General features: G+C 37.6%; 3 protein-coding genes across 6 annotated transcripts; 1 reads left to right on the top strand and 2 right to left on the bottom strand.

The window, feature by feature from the left end:
• Positions 1-2301: 2301 nt before the first annotated feature.
• Positions 2302-6102, bottom strand: ptges3b (prostaglandin E synthase 3b (cytosolic)). Its single transcript, XM_056732289.1, has 8 exons — positions 5948-6102; positions 4804-4917; positions 4651-4720; positions 4455-4553; positions 4194-4283; positions 3950-4006; positions 3812-3836; positions 2302-2745 (listed from the first exon to the last, which is right to left on the bottom strand). Coding segments are annotated over exons 1-8 (477 nt in total). The 5' UTR covers positions 5950-6102; the 3' UTR covers positions 2302-2725.
• Positions 6103-6704: 602 nt separating this feature from the next.
• Positions 6705-19398, top strand: p4htma (prolyl 4-hydroxylase, transmembrane a). 4 transcript variants are annotated; one of them, XM_056732231.1, is made up of 11 exons: positions 6705-6944; positions 7064-7149; positions 7260-7540; positions 8850-8931; positions 15966-16144; positions 16547-16637; positions 17089-17254; positions 17748-17933; positions 18044-18134; positions 18262-18367; positions 18459-19398. In XM_056732231.1, exons 3-11 carry the CDS (start codon positions 7325-7327, stop codon positions 18653-18655), a joined length of 1314 nt encoding a protein of 437 aa, XP_056588209.1. In that variant the 5' UTR covers positions 6705-6944; positions 7064-7149; positions 7260-7324; the 3' UTR covers positions 18656-19398. The 4 variants fall into 4 exon arrangements, with proteins under 4 accessions (XP_056588209.1, XP_056588207.1, XP_056588208.1 ...); XM_056732229.1 differs by having other exon boundaries at positions 7064-7540; XM_056732230.1 differs by having other exon boundaries at positions 6705-7149.
• On the bottom strand, positions 9402-15959 carry LOC130408841 (secreted frizzled-related protein 5). Its single transcript, XM_056732292.1, has 4 exons — positions 13020-15959; positions 12056-12234; positions 11872-11961; positions 9402-11769 (listed from the first exon to the last, which is right to left on the bottom strand). Exons 1-4 carry the CDS (start codon positions 13316-13318, stop codon positions 11450-11452), a joined length of 888 nt encoding a protein of 295 aa, XP_056588270.1. The 5' UTR covers positions 13319-15959; the 3' UTR covers positions 9402-11449.
• Positions 19399-19544: the final 146 nt, after the last annotated feature.

Here is a 19544-nt window from a genome sequence, read left to right as displayed (position 1 = left end):
TGTAAGGCGGGACATGATTTAATCCAACGACAACTGATTGGACCGTCAAAAGGTGAAAGATTTGAACGCCAGTTTGCAATCTGTCAGTCATTGCAGCCATGACCTTGCGCCATTCCTCGTGACCAGTGAAAAAAGATAGTTTCGAGAGGGGTATCATTTATAACAAATACTTAACCACTGTGATAAACAATTAAAAAGATAATATTTGAATTTTATGACGACCTTAAGAAACAAAAGAACCAATGAGAAGTTGAAGGAGAACAACGCTCATATGGCCTGGTTTCAATGACACAGTATAGCTTAAGCCAGGACTATGCCGTTGAATTAAGATATTTATGTCGCTTTTATAAAATTGGCAATGAAATATTTTCAGATATTTTTGTTTTGCTCAGAGCTTAAATCGAGCTTCAGGTTTGAGCCCTCTTCAAGAACAGCAAGCCAAGTTAATTTACCATTAACTATTAAGAATGAATGGCCAGCCAACCTTGTAAAATGCAAATAGCCTTTGCCAAATATCCACACGCACAAACATGACCAGATGATAAAAAAATTATTTCTGGACACTGGCTCTGTTAATATAGGTACTTTGGTGTGTAATTAATTACTCATCAAAGACCAATTTAAGTGGTTTAATAATAGTCTGTTTCAAAGTTATTGGCTCATGCCCTAAAGATGAAAGGAAAGGGTAATACAACTGAGAAGGTTTTTAAAAACATTTCCTATTGCATCAATTTTGCATATGAAATTCCTGGGGAAACTTGCTCAGCCTGTAGTGGCTTCTATTTTAACCTATTTGAAAAAATTGTGTAGCAAGTGGCTTAAAAAACTGTGCCACACACTTGCTTTTTTAGTTTAAGTTAACAGAGGGTCGTCCCAAACTAAAGTGCTTAAAACCAGGCCACTTTTGCATTTAGGTGGCACACTAACATTTGTTGTCACGATTATTTTTTTGTCATTTTTTATTTGAAAACAAGTTCAGCTCAAAATTGCTCTGTTTTGGCGAAATATCATTCCAGATTTTGAGGGCCAGTGGGGTGGCCAAGTATGCTGACACGGGGAAATAGCCCCCCGGGCAAATGGGCCTTCGGAATAAATAAATTCGAAAGGCACAATTGATGGACACTTTACAGCAGCAACAATGGAAAAGAAAAGTCTACTTATGCTGCGGGAATGAACCCGTCAGACTTTAGGGCCCAGCATGATGTTATTGTCAATGGAGTCGAATATATGCACTGCCTTCATGCTTTAGGAAATGACGGTTGGCTTTGGACATCGTTTTATGTAGTTCATCAGAAATCACTCATTATGTTTGGGGAAAATACATTTCTGGTGTCCGTATAAATACGTATCCCTGTTTATATTTTGTTTACAGCAGATCATTTTAACGGTAATAACTTAAATCCTTAAAAAAGCTGGTTGATTGTAGTGAAGGGTGTAAGCAAGCTCTCGTGGCCAGATCGCAAGGACAGCTTGGAACGTACAGCGTCATAACTTGTGTTCAGATGCGTGCTGCGCAGATCGGCCTCTCTGCGACATCAAGGGGGATCTCGCCAACAACAAACGCAATAAAACATAACCCAGCAATATGACCATCTTTATATTTATATATAATAGCTGTACATATAGCGTCCATACATTAGACAATTTTAAAGGTGACAAGTTGTTTTTGTAGATTTCCTATAGTTTTTGTTAAATATATACTTTTATATAAAAGGATTTGTCAGACAAATTTTACCACCTGACTGCTTAACAGAGAAAATGAAAAGGCAATTATTAAGCAGTTTATTAGAAAAGTGTAGACAAAACCAAAAGCCTTAAAAACATTATAGCAACGTGCACATACAGTATACTAATAGCCCTGTCTAATATGTCGCCCAATTATTTTTTAAATAGTGCGAGATTTTTGGTCTTTGTTTTTGGACTGAATCACAAGCAAACAACACCCATCTCAGTCTTTTACACAGATACAATACAATACCCTCTATGATGCCAATTCAATTGTTAAAAGATGACAGGGCTTTAATAAAACTGGATGGTTACTGAAGTGAGCAACCGTAGTTGACTATATACACCACCATATGTGGTACTGCCTAGGCCCATCTATATTCAACTAGTTTAGTAGGATTAAGGTGATGCCAGTGGTATGTTGACCTACATAGGCCATAAGAAATAGGTAATGAGTGGTATTCACATTTTCTGAAATCATCAATTTTTTTCCATGTTTTAATCGCAAGATCATAAACTACACTAATTTTACAAGACAAAACTTCCATTACCATTCCAAGATCGGAAAGAGAAAAATAATGATTTTACTTTTTATTTTAATTACAATGCCTTACAATAAAAAAGGAACTTTTCATCACACCTATTGCTTATCAGTTGAAAAATACGAATACAGTGCAGATTTTCAGAACAGTTTAGGTATACTTGACGTTTGTAGTACAACAGATTAAAATTAAACAAACAAACAAAAAACCAGGACTGTTCATTAGGAGAGGGACAAAGAAGCTCTGTACAGCAATATGGATATTAACTCCCAGCGGAAGGATGTCAACCTTCTGGAGTGCAGCCACTGAGTGGACAGAGGTGATGTTTATGAATCCACAGGTCTTGTACGTAGACTACTGCTTTGCTCTATTTTAGATCATGTACCATTTTGTGACGGCTCCCTCTTTTCATTTTATTTCCCTCCCCTTGTCTGTCTATCCACAAGGTACCAGTCCCTTTATTCTAGATCAGGCATTTCTGAAAGAGAAACAAAAAAACACATGCATTAATGGAATGTTCATAAATGGAATAAAAATAAGGTATACAGCTGAAGTCCAAATGTTTCACGAAATAAGTTCAGTTCTTTCTTTCTTACATATACAATTTATGATATTTTTTGAAATATATAAGTTTGTATAAAAAAATACCATATGAAAAGTTAATGCCGGATTTAAAATGTTTTCAAAATTTAAGGGCGCAAATTTAGTAGAAATGACCGTTTCTTTGACCGTCTTCAAAAACAGTATTTTTTACAACATCGCGTCACTTGACATCACAAGAGGGAGAAGAGTGCAGCGCTTTGCCTTTTTTATCACTGCAGAGTATCTTAAGATATTCAGTAGTAGCCGTCGTGAGTAGGTATGTTTGAACTAATTATTTGTTTCAATTTTTCATCGGCATGGTAAATGATTGCATTTGTAGAGGTTGCACAAATTCCTGTCAGGAAATCGTGTCCACATGTTTTTTCCGTTTGGTCCCTGCTCTCTTGTCCACATAGCAGGCTCATAATTGTATGGCAGTGGTCCGTCATACGAATGTGTATAAACATTTATAATATTTTCCGAACTCTCACTGTCATCACGATCCATTGTTTTCCTATTGTCTACATCGACGGCACTACCTCTCGTTACGCCACTTCCGGTTTTGAGATGCGGTAAACAAAATTCTCTCCAATAACGTCCCCAGAAGCCTAATTAGCGTATATATGAGTATATTTTAAAGATCATATAATTCCTATGCTTTCTTCTAAACAATTACTCTCCGGAGTCTCCAACTTGCAATATGCACTTTAAAAAAAGTTACATTAGTTCTAAAAAATCTTTCACATTTTCAGTTTATGTGTTACAATGTTTAATCAACAATCTCAAAATATACAGTTTTCGGTTCATGTAACTAAAACTAATAAAAACATTTTTTTTTTGGTTTAGTTAATTTTTTTCCAGAGATATAGCTATTAAACACGCATGGCATAGGTTCTGAGAAATGTTGGGTATATTACTTCCAATGTATCCCTACAGCTTAATATGAAAAGAGAAAAACTTACTTTCATCATCGCTATCTACTGATTCCTAAAATGAAAGCAAACATTTATTAGTCATTGCCATAAGACATAAACAGTGATGAGTTTATGAAGGAAGACATTATGTAGCACAAGTTAATAAATTAAAGCTTTAAATCTTACATCATCTGCTCCATCTAGGTCAGGTAAGTCATCCTCTCCTCCCATGTTGTTCATCATCTAAAAGCAAGTCATATTGATTACAGACAAACTCTTATCGCACACTTCAATAAATACTTTTAAAAAGGAATTATTATTTAAATCACCGGAGATTACACACTACATATTAGTGCCATTCAGTTTCACTATTTTGCTGTGTTTTTTCAAGTCATTGGTAAGTTAATTATACATAAAAAAATGAACTTACATCTGAAAAGCGATCATTGGTGGACAAATCTTCATCAGATTCATCCTCCCAGTCTTTCCAGTTGTTGAAGTCAACACTAAGCCAGTTAATCTGCATATAAAACCACATTAGACAAATGGAACATCACCACTGTTTAAAACTAGTACACAATTGATGGTATAAAATCTAGCACTTTGAAACCCGTTTTCAGACCCCAAACACTTTTGTTGTCCTTTAAATGGCCCTTAATCCTTTTTATGAACTCATCCTGATCTTACTTACCTTTCCCTTCTCTTTTGTTAATCTTGGCCATGATTTCCCAGGCACTGCTTTCCGTAAATAGCACAAGACTGACCGGTCTGTGCGCCTGTGTTTGGACTCCTGAGGACAGGAAATAAAACTTATAACAAAAGATTGACATTGTGCATCCCACTAAGGGTATTTCAAACCTAATATCGTATCTGTGTGCTAAACTTACCTCTTTATCAATAGCATCAAAGAGGTCAATTTCATTTGAGTGCTGAGTATTATCAGTTCCACTGAGACAACTGAAAAGAGAGAAGACAAACTTAGCTAAACCTCGAAACATTTAAACAAGATTTACATGCAGATAAATTGTTGTACATCATACCTGAAACCAAATTTAGATTTTTCAAAGTTTACTTTAACATCCTTGCTGTCCTCCACAATGAACTCGACGTAGACACAGTCCCGTTCGTCGTACCACTTAGCGGCTGCCGGTTGCCTGATGAGTGAAATATTTTGACTGTTATTTGTGTTTAAATTTAAAAACACCAATCCCCAAAAATACAAATATCAGGCGAGGTAAAGGAAAATCGTCCCCACATCAGACAATAGGTAGATCCACAAAGAGCAGGTGGCACACCAGGTGACAACACTTCAACCTACCACCTTTTAACGGTCCTTGTTAGTGTATATTCCTCCTGTACTTAAACCCCCAAAAACTATCGTTACCTAAGATTGTTTTCTATGGATTAAGTTAGTAAACACTTCAGTGTGGAATTTCGTAATTCCAGAAGATTAGTGTTGTGAAGGCATATGGGCACAAGCAGTTCTCATTCGCTACTATGATCACGTGATGTTTTAACCAATATAATCGGAGTCAGAAAAACGCGTGGCCATCGAAAGTAAATCAAACCTCTGTCTAAAAAAAGAACGGATTCGTGGTAAGAGTTTTACATAAAATGCATTTTGTATTTTATTACTGGATAAGTGTCATAGTTATTCATTCATTCATTCTTTCTTTGCTGTGTGTTTGGCCCTGCTGCACGTGCAGCGCGCGCACAAGTTTACAACACATTCAAAACCCTACATTAGCCGTTAGGGTCAATCACATTTAACTTTTACGTTAATAATATTAACTGTTATAAACAAGCTTTTCCCCGAGGTGTCTGTGATCATTAACGGACGTTCCGCGGCAAACGGGCGAAATATGCTAATACCGGTGAACAAGCTAGCTAACAGCCACTTTACAGTACAATTTTACACATTTCCGCTAATATTACAGATTTCTGAACTCAGATCATTGACATTTAGCGTTTACTAACCCTGCAGCGGATTTAAATTAGTTCGCTTTACTATTAGTTTTACGATTATCAAACGAGTGAATGAGTCGCGCAAAAATAGCTCGTGTCGGCTAGCAAAAAGCTTCCCGGTCAACTCATCATCTATTTAATAATAATTTCGCTACCAAGTTGTATTTCTCTGCATTCAAATACTCATGCTTTCAGCAAACTCCCCCCACCCAAACTTACATGACTTTAGTTGACGTGGAAGCGGGTGAAGATATTTCTGGTATATTCTCCCGGGTTCTTCTTGCTTTCCTCTGTGTCACCCGGATAAGCGTGGGCGGGACTTCAGGCCACGCCTCCAGCGCGAGTTGAACCTTCCTAGAGCTTCCGCTCGTCCCTGTAGGTCACGCGGCAGATAAAATAAAATAACAGTACCCCTTCATTATGTTGAAATATGTTATTTTTTAACGTTTTATTGAGTTGTTATTACCTCGTTAAAATGTCATACTCTTATTAATGTTTAAATGTTTTTGCACTTCTTACCCTCGGTAATTTTTTATAGTAGCATTGTAGTAACCAATTTTTGGCAGATTTATCATCATTTGTATTACCAAGGTTTATAATATAAATACCACTACAAACACAAATAAACTATTGGATACCATATTCATTTCGGTTTTACCACAATCCATGAATATAAGTAAATTATTAAAAAATAGACTTAATAGTTGAAACGTTTTGTAAGGATGTGTCATTTCAAGCAGTCTCACATTTGTTACATTTCTTCATTGGTAAAATGCGTACAAACCTTACAATTTTTATAAGAAATTATATTAATTATTTTCACACAACAAACTTTGAACCTTTTTAATGATAATTTCCCCTTTATCTAGATTGTCGAAGTTTGTAAAAACATTTTTATATAAAGTCACATTTCGAAGCGAAGAGAAAAAATCAACCAAAATATCGTGCTTTTATTTTGAAAGAATCAGCTGAATAGGCTCGTCAAGATCGCCGTCGACTGCTTCGTGTTGCTACTAGGACGAATGACAGATTATTATAACCGTTGTTGTTTTTCTCGTTTGCTTATCGACATGGCACTTTCATAAAAGGAATCGTATTTTACAGTTTTCGTAGATCACGACGTCTGATTTATGTTTGGTTTGCTCGTTGTTATGAGTCAGTTGACATTGCCCTAACGTTAGGTATTTTTCGCCGGATCAGCCTGAATCAACACATGGTAGACCTACATTTTGTATAAATTATTACTATTTGCATCCAAATCGCCATGTGCGCTTATTTTCTTGTATAAAAGTTATTATCATCGTGAGTGTTGTTCTCTATGATGCCCGTGCGCAGCTGTCAGTACAGGTAACCTCTGCTGCTGCTGGCTGTAGACCTGAAACTGATCTCTGATCTTATGAAATGAGAGAGTAATTAAATAGGTGAGTCGTGAGTTAGCAGTTGTCTGGGATGGATGAGTATAAGGAGAATTTGTATGAGTTCGGGGGTCAGACGTCAGATTTTTTCCCTCCTCCTCCACCTCCTCGTCTAGTTGCTCGGGAGCGATTAAACATACAGAAGAGCAGCGTCTGCTCCAGGGCTTACTTCTTGGTGGTGATGGCATTCTTCCACATCTACATAATAAACATCATAGCTTTGCTGTTGTATGTGCATTACAATACCGGATCTGGGGAGACCTCTGGTGGAGAGCAAGATGTACCCATTGTGAAGAGCACTAGTGTCCCCAGATCCATTGCACCTGATCACCAAAGCACTTCACCAAACCTGAGCCCTGAAAACTCCTTCTTTCTGCCCCGTTTGGAGGGGATTAGGGTATGATCACTGTCACTTTCATCTTATTTGTTCATATGTTTACTCTCCTCATTGCTTTTAAATGTCTTTCCAGAAGTTGTAATACTTTCACAATGTATTTATCCTCATTTCATTCAAAACTTGTATATGACTATTTCTGAAGAGGAACCCAAAAAGAAAATGATGAGAATTGGCTTAAAATCTAAATATGTTGGGTTCTAGAAAAAAAAGTAGGTCATACAGGCTTTCCTGTAGCTCAGAGGTAAGAGCATTGCGTTAACAACGCATGGTTGTGGGTTCGATCCCAGGGGATTGCAAATACTTATGTAAAATGTATAGGATAAAGAAATGTAAGTCGATTTGGATAAAAGCGTCTGCCAAATGCATAAATGTAAATGTAAATGTGAAATGTATGGAATTATATAGTAGGTAAATGCTAAACGAATTGTCATTTTGGGTGAACTATTCCCTTAAATTAAATGTTTGAATTTCTGTTTAAAATGTTTAATAAATTGCTGATTAGAAATAGATATTAGACATATGAGAGTAAAAGAATACAGTGTTTAAAATTGATACCCGGAGGGGTATTTATGCAATGTTTGCTTTTTTCATTAAAAAGCAAACATTTAACATATCCAATAAAAGCGTCTGCTGTTTTGTCAAACGTATTGTCAAAGCAGTAACTGAGTAAAGCATTAAAATATGAGAAGCATGGAACAAAAAACACAAAACTTGAGTTATTTTAAGATTTTTATTTTACAAAAATATTTGTCAAAATAGTCAACTACACTGTATAAGGGAAAATATGTTTTATGTACAAAGAAATCCATAGAAAAACAAAAAGCTTACAGAAAAGCTTACTTCATTAGTATTTTGTCCTCCTCTCTTGTTTTTTCACCATAGAACTCATTCTTCTAGGCCTTAACTCGATAAATTTTGCGCATTGAATGTGTCTTGTCAAACGTTTGGCCAAACTTTCATAAATGTTTCCCAAAGCTGATCTTCAGTTTACATTCCAGGCACACCTACACAACATGAAAAGAAACTCTTCGTTTACATTTTAATAATGTGCTTTAAGAAAGGGCAAGACATTAATTGTCTGAAGCTGACAGCAATTTTGACCACTACTGTACACATTGAGATAATTTTGTCTTCTAATAAAGAGTAACCAAGTTCAATAGTTTATTTAGCCATTACTATTTGATACTTCTGTGTGCTGTTTGGAAATAAAGATTACTAATGCATGTTAATAAAGAACAAAAAAGCCAGCTGTTTTGTAGAATGATTGATGTAAATGTCTCATCAAATGCATTCTATATTTTTTTCTCAGGTTGGTCATGTGCAGAGAGTTTCTCTTGTTCCTGACCGAACCCATAACATGCGTACCCTCAGTTTGAAGCCACTGCTGTTTGGTGAGTTTCTCATTGCCATTTAAAAGATTGTTTTATTCATAAAGCAAAGCTACTGTAATAGAACACCTATACAAGTATTTTGGGAGGTGTAAAGTTACTGTTAGGTAATGTTAGGTATAACCATTTGCAGCACGAAATAGACAAATGGACTCCATCATCAAAAACATTCGTAATGGTTTATTATCTTATGATGAAAAAATATATAGAACATTGGGGTGTGCGATATTGACAGAATTAAAGATTTCTAGATATTTTCTGGGATTTTACGAAAACGATAAGCAGGCAATATTTTGCATCCCATAGTCTTATGTTGTACTAGCTTCATCTTACATGATACTAGGACATTCATTGTTGATATTATAAATAGAGAATGAGAAAGATTTTCTCATCAAATCCTGTCATCATTCACTTGCTCTAATGTCATCCTTTGACTATAACTTGTGCAGAATTTAAAAGAAAGTTTTGTTAAAGAACAATGTTAAGGTTGGGCTGTTAGATTCTGAATTTTTTGGAGTTGATTCCAATTCCTGGTTTGGGAATTGAAAGAATCGATTCCTAGCTGCTGTTTTTGATTCCTGCTCAGTTCCCTGTTTTACTTCAGATTTTTATTTGCTTTTAAAAATGTACACATTTTAAATGCAATACAATTTTCTATGCTTTCATTTTTTACATTTATTCATTGTTTACTGTTTCTATAACAAAAACCTTAACCAAATATGTCGATCTTTTCCTGCAATTCCAATGTATCATTAATAATATCATTTATAATCTTCATCAGTATTTCCTCACAAAAATACTTGGGGAATATAGAAAGACAGATCGATAATCAGTAAATTGTATAAAAAATATGTAAGAATACTGCGCATTCTGTAAGTGTAAATGACAGACATTTCTCCACAGATCAGGTAGGAAGTAGTTTCTCTTTACTGACTAATAGACTCACATACGTTTTTTGCTGTTGCTTTTTCTCGTCCTCTCATTTAATGTTAAATGCAAGTAGTACAGACAGGTGTTGAAAAAGTTCTGTCCAGCTTTAACAGCTTAGACGTCCAAGTTAATATGTTGTGCTTTATATAAATGTAATTCTCTTCACGCTCATAGTGAATTCATCGGTAGAGAAGACGGTCCGTTTACAGTCCGTCTGAAAAGACAAATATACATGATTTGTTAAATGTCTGGATGCATGTAATTATTTCTGCTTAGTGTGTGCAAACAAAGCTTTTGCGTTCATGCATACAGAACGTCATTCCTCAGCTCTAGTCTTCATCCATCATTGACAACCATAATAAGAAGAATTAAATGGTAGTTAGAGGTGATGGAGAGCTCTCTATTTTCTTTAATTCTTAAAAATATCTCTTTATCTGTTCAACAGAACAAAAAAATAAATACAATATATTTTTTCCTACTATGGTAGTGGATATTATCCCAAAACTGAAAATTGCTAACATTCTCCCAAATATCTTTCCCTGTGTTCATTGGAACAAATACATTTATATAGGTTTAAAACAAACAGTAATTTTTGGATGAACTATCCCTTTAAATGGAATCATTCAAGTAGAAACACAACACATTACTGGTGTACGGTTAACTGTGCAGCATACAAGCAAGAAGCACCCTGGAATATAAAAGTAGCCTACCAAAAGCAAACTTTTGAGGGATGGTTATGTTTTAAAAAAAGTCGTATTGCTCTTTTCTTTATAACTGTTTTTAAACAAAGTTGAACTGTCACAATCTTTGTCATCAGAAGGGTCCCAAATTTTGCGACCCTGTGGACGAAACCCGTACAAAAGCTCATGCACGAGAAAATGTTAAGAGCCCGCTAGGTGGCAGTACACACCGAAAGTTTGCGGTGTGCAATTGTCGATTAAGACCGACACAAAGCGGAGGAGCCAAAACACTACAACAAAGAGTTTGAGTACAACAGACAAAGAATTCAACGAGCGTTTGTGTGGGAGATTAAAAAATATCTGCATTTATGTAATTCAAGTTTAAGAGAGTATAAAGATGTGTTCAGGGCGGCTAATTGTTATCTCTGTCATCTGCGATGGTGGTGCCACACTTCTTCTATCATTAATTTGCAGTGGGCCTGTGAATAACGCAGCTCAGTGCTGACCTCTGACTGTCTGGTGGAGTATACATACTCATTTTCACTGCGCATGTGTCAACCTCGTCCGTGACAGCTCATCGAGCTACGAGTATGCGCAGGAAGCTGAGCAGACGCATTTTTGCGCGAGACAGACACGGACGCAAAAAGTCAAGTATACCCGTGCCTTTAATTGCTATGCCCGTTGTGAATGTGCACAAGCAGTGCTTGACTAAAGTATTTGTGAAGACTGAGTGATGTTTTTAGTGGAGCTTAAAAAATGCGTGACACACTCGATAATATGATTCTGCACATCGTTATAATAAGATTTGCGATATTATCGCAAACGATATATCTCGCACACCCCTAATAGAACAGGTATTTTCTATTATTTACAAAGCTCAGCACACATTTTGACCTCCACAAAATTCGCACTTATCCTCTACACCGGTGGCTTTTCCATTTGCGGGCAGCCTGGTTGATGTAACGCTGGCGTTTCCCCCAGCTAAAGGCTTTGGTGACCAGAAGTCTCCTGCCAATCACATTGCCCGTCAACAGGAAGGTTCCCCCGTGAGGATGGTGGCGGGTCAGGTTGCCCACACAGGTGGCGTCTCTCTCCAGCCATAGAGTCAGACGACTCCTCATTTCCCCTCCCAGCAGTGGACCATGCTTCAGAACTTCAACCCGTGAACCCAGCGAGAACATGGTCAGGACAGAGCTGCTGGAGTTCAGTTTAGATAAACGCACCTTGACCACTATAGGAGAATTGAGAAGACCATTGTCAGTAAAGAAAGAAAACATTTAGTTTGCATTGCTGATGAAAGAAATACCAGACGTTGTGATCTATGGAAACTTACCAAAGTTGCTTTTGCAGAAAATATCTAGCATGTCTTTGGATGATGTAGCTTCCTCTAACTCACAGTCTGTGCAGCTAGCACGTGGCACCACTAAAAGAGAGGAAAAAATCATAAAAAAAAACAGATTGTGTGTGATCTAAAAATTGCTCACATGTAAATGGTATAAATAGAAACCATTGTTTACCTCTTCCGTCGTTGTTGGTGCCATTTTGCATACTCGCAACTGAAGAAATGCACATCAGATGATCTTTAGGAAAGTGGTCACATTGCAGGATTCTAGGCCAGGGGTAACCATAGCAACTCATGATGGGGGCACAGCTGTCCCGTATTGACTCACACAAACTTCTACATGGTGAAATGATCCTGAGGGGACAAAGAGAGTTTTTGCGTTTATGTTTATGATTCTTTCATCCAACATACAGTGCATGCATGATGTATGTGTTACAATGCCGAAACAGACACCAATGATAATAAGAGACCACTCCATGTTTGCCTTCAAACAGCATTCCTACATGTATTATGGCCATTTCACTCTAGTATCTGTTGAATTCCAAACCTCAGGAATGACATGAACTCACCCAACTGCAATGTGACAGAATGCCAAGATGCATGAAAACTAAAAATAAAATCAGGTTATTCCATCAAATATTACTCTTTCTGAATGTAACTTTTCATAAACACAATTAAAATCATGGATATTGTGTTGTTTTAAAATGAATATGAACTTCTTTTTCATCTTTTTTGATAATTTGACCATTTCGTGAAAATAAATGCAAATAAAAAACAAGATGTCAGGAGTTCAGAGAATGAATCAAAACTAATAATTTCACCTAAAAACATACCTTTAAATGTGTATAAAAATAATGTTGGAATATCTCTTAATTTTCCAGAGCTGTGTGTAATAAACTAAACACACCAAAGCAAAGAACATTGAAATCAAGTGTTAGTTTTGTTGAGAAAGTCACATGTAGAAACAGCTTATAGTTGTCTTTGAAGCTAACTTTACAGCACAATCCTGTAAATCAAGAAAGCCACAAATTCAGTGTTTCCAAACTGACTGAAAGTGTGCATCCTCAAGCCTCAGTATCATCACTTAGCACCATCGGCAAATCAAAGAGACAGTGTGTCCACTGTCAAAGCCATCTTACCTCTCAAGGCACACGGGAGCGAAGAGCGAGCAGAGGAAGATGCGGGCGTGCGGGTGGCACTCTCGGGCGAGGAGTGGCAGCCAGCTGGTGCTCTGCTGGACAGCTTCGGCTGGCGATTCGTGTCCCAGCAAGTTAGGTATCCTCATGGTGTTGTAGCCCAGACCCTGGCATAGAGCCATGTTGGTAGGGATAGGCACACAACGAGAAGAGCCCGGGAGGGGATCCCAGTGTCCATTGGGCAGGGCACCAATGCCCGGGCAAAGCATGAGCAGCAGTACAGCGGGCAGTGGAAGGGTCATAGTCCAAAATGATTGCTAAGGATGGATGAGCTGAAGAGTAAGTGTAGTGCAGTAGGTCAGTAATAGGTGTCTTTATACTCCATTGTCTGTGGCCCAACTGGGAATAGGCGGGTCTTTGCAGGATGTGAGATTGGATTGGTTAGGGAGAGTTTGCGTATGCGTGACCAGTTCTTCCTTTTTTCTGTAGATGCTTAATGGTGAGATTTTGATATATAGATAGATACTTTACATGACACTCAACGTGTAAAGTTGATTGGCTGTGACAGAGGTGTGTGAAAGGAAGTGTATAAGTGTGAGAGTCCCGGTGTGCCGTCTGTGCGTGTGTGATGCTCAAGAGTTATTCTTCCCCTGCTGGGAGTACTACACATTGTCTAACCCAAAAATGGCCCTCACTTCCTCTCCACTACATTCCCAGGACCCCCTGTTCCCCTTGGCCAAACCATGCGAAGATAACATGCATGCATATCTGTGCACATATATTAAAACGTCATCTGCATTTGAATGACAGAACAATAACAGTGATTGATAACTCTGAAACCTGTATACAGAAATGTAAGTCATTCAGTACTCTCACCCATCCCGGAGACAATGGCCCCCACCAGAACACATTATGGGACAGTCTCATTAACACACTCAATGGGCCAGGCAATACCATGAGACCCAAATGAGGGGGATGGGTAGAATTAATTCATATGTTTAGACATGAATGGCACTTCTGATTCATTTATACACGTGTCCTATACTTCAATATTTCTATATTGCAGTTTCGTTAAAAATGAACCAAATCTGTTAGTAAGAAAGTATATAAAAATCAGTGATGATTTATGAGTTAAGATGTTGTGTACTATTTTGTAGGACACGTCAGTTTGACATCATTTGACTTTATCGCAGGTAAAGATAAGTAAACCAAGCAGCAATTGCATGTGTCAAAAGAGATGGGGATATATAGATGCTAAAATCACGGCTTACAGCTTTAAATAATAATAACAAATCAAAAAATTGATTTGATTGATCAGACATTTCAAGAGACATTTCTGCTTGGACACCTTGAGAGAAACTGACGATACAGATATCCCCTGACATCTGTTGCTTTTAAGAAATGTCAAAAAAAAAATGTTGTGGTCCCCTGCACTGTATTCCTCAACATTTTATATTCACATTGACATGGAAATGATGGTTCTCACCAAATGAGAATTGATTACATTAACAGCCATTTGCGGTAAACTCCAGCAGTGGCAGGTCTGTTGATTAGCCCTTCATAGTGTGACTGTGATCCTTTAATCTCAGTCTAATCTCATAATGTTCTCACTCGTTGACATTCTCTGTCTGCCTTTCACTTTTGCAGACACTTAGCTCTACAATAGATCAAACAGAAGTACTCTGGAATCATTTCAGCTTTTAAGACCCTCTTAACACATTGTTAAAAACTGTGCCGGGATCCTCACTTTATACCCAGGAACTGTTAAGCAGACCTCAGTGCAAATATACATAGAAGTGCTTGTGTTTGTTGGGCTTTACATTTTATTACCTGTTTATATACCTTCAGTAGTGTTAGTGGTGCTTGTTAAGCTTTGTAACACTATTACTACTGCTAATACTTGGAGTCCAATAAAGGGTCATTTTACTTTTTTATTATCCTTTTATTCTATCTTAATCTTATATACAGTTAGTCCAGCAACCCTTATGAAAATGAACAAAATATGATTTTACTATAGTAAAAATGTGTATTTTACCGAAAATGTACAGCATAGCATAATGTCTACCATAGTTTCACTGCTAATGTTAAGGTAAATCTGAAGTTTGTGGTTCCTGTTGTTTCCTACAGATAGAATAATTAATCTATGGTTACTGCAGTATATTCATGGTTTATTTTCGGTAGGGTTGCACTGTCAAAAAGTCAATGTTTTTATCCTTGGGGCAATTCCGTGAAAATGACAACCTTACCACAAAAAAATATGTTTTTTATAGCGGTTTTTACTATGGTAACAGCACAGATTTTAACATTTGGTGGTTCAAAGACCCATGCGAGATCTTTTTTCAAATTTGTAAAGCGTTTGCTTTATTTTTAGTGCATGATTTTTCATAGTCAAGTGCCATTTTCAGGATTTTCACATCCATAACGCTACATATTCCTCATAAATGGACACATGAAAATGAATATAAAGTAACTATTTTAAGTTCTATAAAGAGGCAGCCCTTCTCCATTCATTGGGTATCATTGCTTCAGGATTGTGCATTTAATTTTATAGAAATCCTACAAAGTTCATCGTCTGACAAAAACCGACAAAAACCGTTACATCCATAACGCATGTTTACTTCCCATTTCAAATATTTTTTTTTCATAGACTGACATTTTTGGATGTTTACAGTCTATCAACAAGGGTTCAGTGAAGTATAAACGGATGGTTCAATATAATCATAACAAATTCATTCTCTGAGCATTTTCATGTCATGTCCATAATGCTGGATTTGCACCTTGCCAATAAAAACAAATCAGAACCAGTTGCGTACAAAATATACCTGCTACCGTAAATAGTTTATTTTATCACTGATTCTGAAGACTACTGTCTGTTTTTTTGTTAAAGTATGTTTGATCTGACTTTTGACACAGCAAGTCGGTTGATGTGTGAATGTTTGTTTATTTCAGAGATACCGGGGTTCCTGAGCGTGGAGGAGAGCAATGTGGTGATGCAGCTGGCCCAGCTAAAGGGTCTGACCCACAGCTCTCTCCTCCCAGTTCCTGATGGTCAAGAGGAACAACTCACCCAAGATGAGCTCTTCAGTCTGCTAGATCTCAACCAGGATGGTTTCCTGCAAAGGGAGGAGGTCAGTCCCACAGGGAACCGTGCATTCGACATGTTCTATTACAGTGATGATGTTGACGCTTCACCTCTTATCATTCAAATCCTGCATGCGACTCTTTTATTCTGTGGAGTACAAAATAAAATATTTTGAGAAATGTCTCAGTGGTTTTGTGTTCATACAATGGAAGTCAGTGGGGGTCAATGATGTTAAGTGACCAACGTTCTTCAAAATATCTGCTTTTGTGTTCTGGAGAATAAAGAAAGTCAGACGAGTTTGAAATGACATGAGGGCGAGAGTAAATAAATAAATCTTAATTTTACGCACGTCAATTCTCGCAAAACGTTTGTTTGTCAGTAATACAGTTAAAGAGACAATATTAAAGTGAATATACCCATAATTAAAAGCATCTGTGTACTGCCACAGATTCTGAGTCTCTCTCACTCGACTGATGGATCTTGGCTGAGCTCATACAATTTACGGAAAATCCACACCGGGCTTGAGACCAGCCCTTCTGGTAAGTAAAGTGCTTGTGCGTGAATAGTCGCTCTGCTACAATGACACGGCACGCAGTGTTTTCTCACCCCTTCCGGATGGATCCTATTGTCACTCATTAAAATCTCATTAATAAGAGGGTTACATACAGAGGATGCGAGGTAGAGCCCCCTCTTCCGGTGCCCTTGCTCTATTGTCCATATTGCTTCCCGCTGTGGTTCGGTTCCGGAGGGGAAAGAGTGAGCATCCACTGACCCGTGATTAATAGAGAAGATGAGAAATGCTGTTGTTATTCTCGCCTTGTTCATTGTAATGATGTTAATATTTTATTAGAATTTGTTTTTATAGCAAGCCACTCAGCATACAAATTTATGCATGTACAATAAAGTGCATTTCGTCTGCATGTATTTCTCATATTGTTGCTGCATGGCCATATCAGATTTTACACAGGCTCTTTTTTGACATGTCTACAGGAGTTTTGTCGCTGCAGGAGTTTAAGCGTGTCAGTGGTGGAGTGTTTCAGTATGGCAGGGCAGGCCAAGGATTGGACGGCCACACCAAGGTCAGGGAGAAAAGCACCAACACGAGACTGTACCTCGGTGAAGGCACACACCACCTGCTCAAGAGCATTAGAAACAGGTAATGTAAGCTAATAGGTTTTTAAACGTAGGGATTGTAATTGAAATGTTGTAGGTTTGAGCTCAAATTTGAGGCGTTTAAAGGGATATTTCACCTAAAATGTATTTTAAATATATATTTTTTTAATATATTTAATTATTTTTATATAACAAATTTCATATAAAAGATTATTTCATAATTAATTCACCCTCATGTCATTCCATGCTCATATGACTTTCATTCTTTTGCGGAACACAAATTGGAGGAACACAAATTGGCTCCCACTGACATTCCTCAAAATATCCTCTTTGGTGCTCCACAGAAGAAAGAGTCATATACAGGTTTTGAATGGCATGAGGGTGACTAAATCACGGCAGAATGTTTATTTGTGGGTGAATTGTTACTTTTATAGGTTACTAAATGGAGATCCTCCATGGTTAAATCTACTCGACGTTAGTTTACAGATAAATCAGCTTAATGGCTGCATTTTTTCTTTTGGTTACGTCTTTTCAAGGGTGACCCGCATAACACGACTGCCGTCCTCATTGGTTGATCTCAGCGAGCCGATGGAAGTGGTCCGTTTTGAGCAGGGTGGGTTCAGCCACGCCCATCATGACAGCAACCCCGCCAACCCAAACAGCAGCTGTGCTCATACACACCTGGCGGCAAATAACTCCGCCTCCAACCAGGTCGCATGCAGGTACATTTTTGTGAATGATTACAAAATTGAAATGTACCGAAAATTACTATGTCACTAAAAGCGTGTATGTGGTGTGTTTCATCATCAATAGCGGTTGTGTGTCTTCATAGGTATTTAACAGTCATGCTGTTTCTCAACTCGGTCGATGGAGGCGGGGAGACCAGCTTTCCTGTGGCTGACAACAGGACGTACGAGGAGGAGGTGAGCTATGTCCTGTTGCTATGGATACAGAGGGAGGGGAGCCCTGTTCCCGTAGCAACCACGCAGCATCAGGAAAAGGGTCTTGATGGTTATGGCACTTAGATTTAGGTTTGTGTGTGGATTTCAGGTGTTGGGCGATCTCTCTCAGCAGTACTGTGACAAAGGCAATCTGAAGGTCAAACCTGGGGCTGGCACCGCCCTGCTGTGGTACAACCACCTGTCTGATGGCAATGGTGACGGTCAACCTTTCATCACATTCCTTCTTTATCTAGAATAACATATGGAACTGGAATAACACGGCCATTGTCTGTTTATATCCGTCAGGATGGGTTGGGGAGTTGGATGAATTCTCTCTCCACGGTGACTGTTCCGTCGCCAGGGGCTTCAAATGGATGGCAAGCGTTTGGGTGAACATTGACCCTGATCAGCGACGTCAGGAGCGCTACCAGCGGATGGTCTCATGGCATCCAGATGGGCAAATCAAGAGCTCGGAGCATGACAACCTCCACCAAGATCTCTGAATCAGCTATCGAGTTAGAAGTTTTCATCAGGCAAGACCTCATGTCCAGCCTTAGCTGATTCATTACTTTATAAATGCATTTACATTTAGGGATTAAGCAGACACTTTTATCCAAAGTGACTTACAATAGAGAGCAGAACAATGAAGCGCTTCATCGTAAGGAGGCAATAATACAATATTAGACCAAACCTGTTGAAGGAGAAAAGGTTTTTCTTTAAGGGAAAGGCATTAAAGATGTTCCTTTCAGATATTCACAGAATTATTTGTTGCTGTTTTTTAATGTTGTGAGGGATGCGGCTTACCAAACTTCTGCAAAGCATCACCTTTATATTGCTTGTGTCACATATTATTCAATATCCATGACTTGAACAGGGAACTTGGTTTTTCAATAACATTTAAACATTTACTGATTAAGTTTACTGGTATTGCACAAGTTTGAGCTATTTATGCACTTATTTATTAATTAATTTAAGATTTTATTTATTCAATGTTGCATATTTATTGAAGTCATTATTTTTTTGACAACTTGCTATTTATCAAATTATTTATTATTATATGTGGTACATTTATGTACGTTCAAATATGTGGTATATTATGTAGTCACAATGTGTGTCAATCTCAGGTTATGCACAGATTGTCTTTTCATTGTAATGACGTTTTTGAAGATTTTTTCATGTATGTTAATATAAGTCATATAAAGGTGATAATTTATTCAAAATAAGAAATAAATTCATAACTATTGAATACGTTTTGTGGTGTTTTTTTGTTATTTGGTCAATTTTCTTTATGGGTTTACCCTGACTCGCACTTGCAAGCGTCTTCCACAAGAGGGTGCTACTTAAATGGTCCATAATAAAGGTTTCTTCTAAAATAGTTCATTGTAATGACTT

This window comes from Triplophysa dalaica, chromosome 20 (genome assembly GCF_015846415.1).
Source record: "Triplophysa dalaica isolate WHDGS20190420 chromosome 20, ASM1584641v1, whole genome shotgun sequence".
In the NCBI taxonomy this organism is placed as follows: domain Eukaryota; kingdom Metazoa; phylum Chordata; class Actinopteri; order Cypriniformes; family Nemacheilidae; genus Triplophysa; species Triplophysa dalaica.
This window is presented reverse-complemented; position numbering and strand designations above follow the sequence as displayed.

Coding starts and splice junctions, on each gene's coding strand:
- ptges3b (XM_056732289.1), bottom strand. Junction 3,837..3,949: donor ACCTAGATGGAGCAGATGAT/GTAAGATTTAAA, acceptor CTTTCATTTTAG/GAATCAGTAGATAGCGATGA. Junction 2,746..3,811: donor AGTAGATAGCGATGATGAAA/GTAAGTTTTTCT, acceptor TTTCTCTTTCAG/AAATGCCTGATCTAGAATAA.
- p4htma (XM_056732229.1), top strand. CDS start 7,178: ATGGATGAGTATAAGGAGAATTTGTATGAGTTCGGGGGTCAGACGTCA. Junction 16,145..16,546: donor GTTTCCTGCAAAGGGAGGAG/GTCAGTCCCACA, acceptor GTACTGCCACAG/ATTCTGAGTCTCTCTCACTC. Junction 17,255..17,747: donor CTCAAGAGCATTAGAAACAG/GTAATGTAAGCT, acceptor CGTCTTTTCAAG/GGTGACCCGCATAACACGAC.
- LOC130408841 (XM_056732292.1), bottom strand. CDS start 13,318: ATGACCCTTCCACTGCCCGCTGTACTGCTGCTCATGCTTTGCCCGGGC. Junction 11,962..12,055: donor CACCAACAACGACGGAAGAG/GTAAACAATGGT, acceptor CCTCTCTTTTAG/TGGTGCCACGTGCTAGCTGC. Junction 11,770..11,871: donor TTTCTGCAAAAGCAACTTTG/GTAAGTTTCCAT, acceptor ATTCTCCTATAG/TGGTCAAGGTGCGTTTATCT.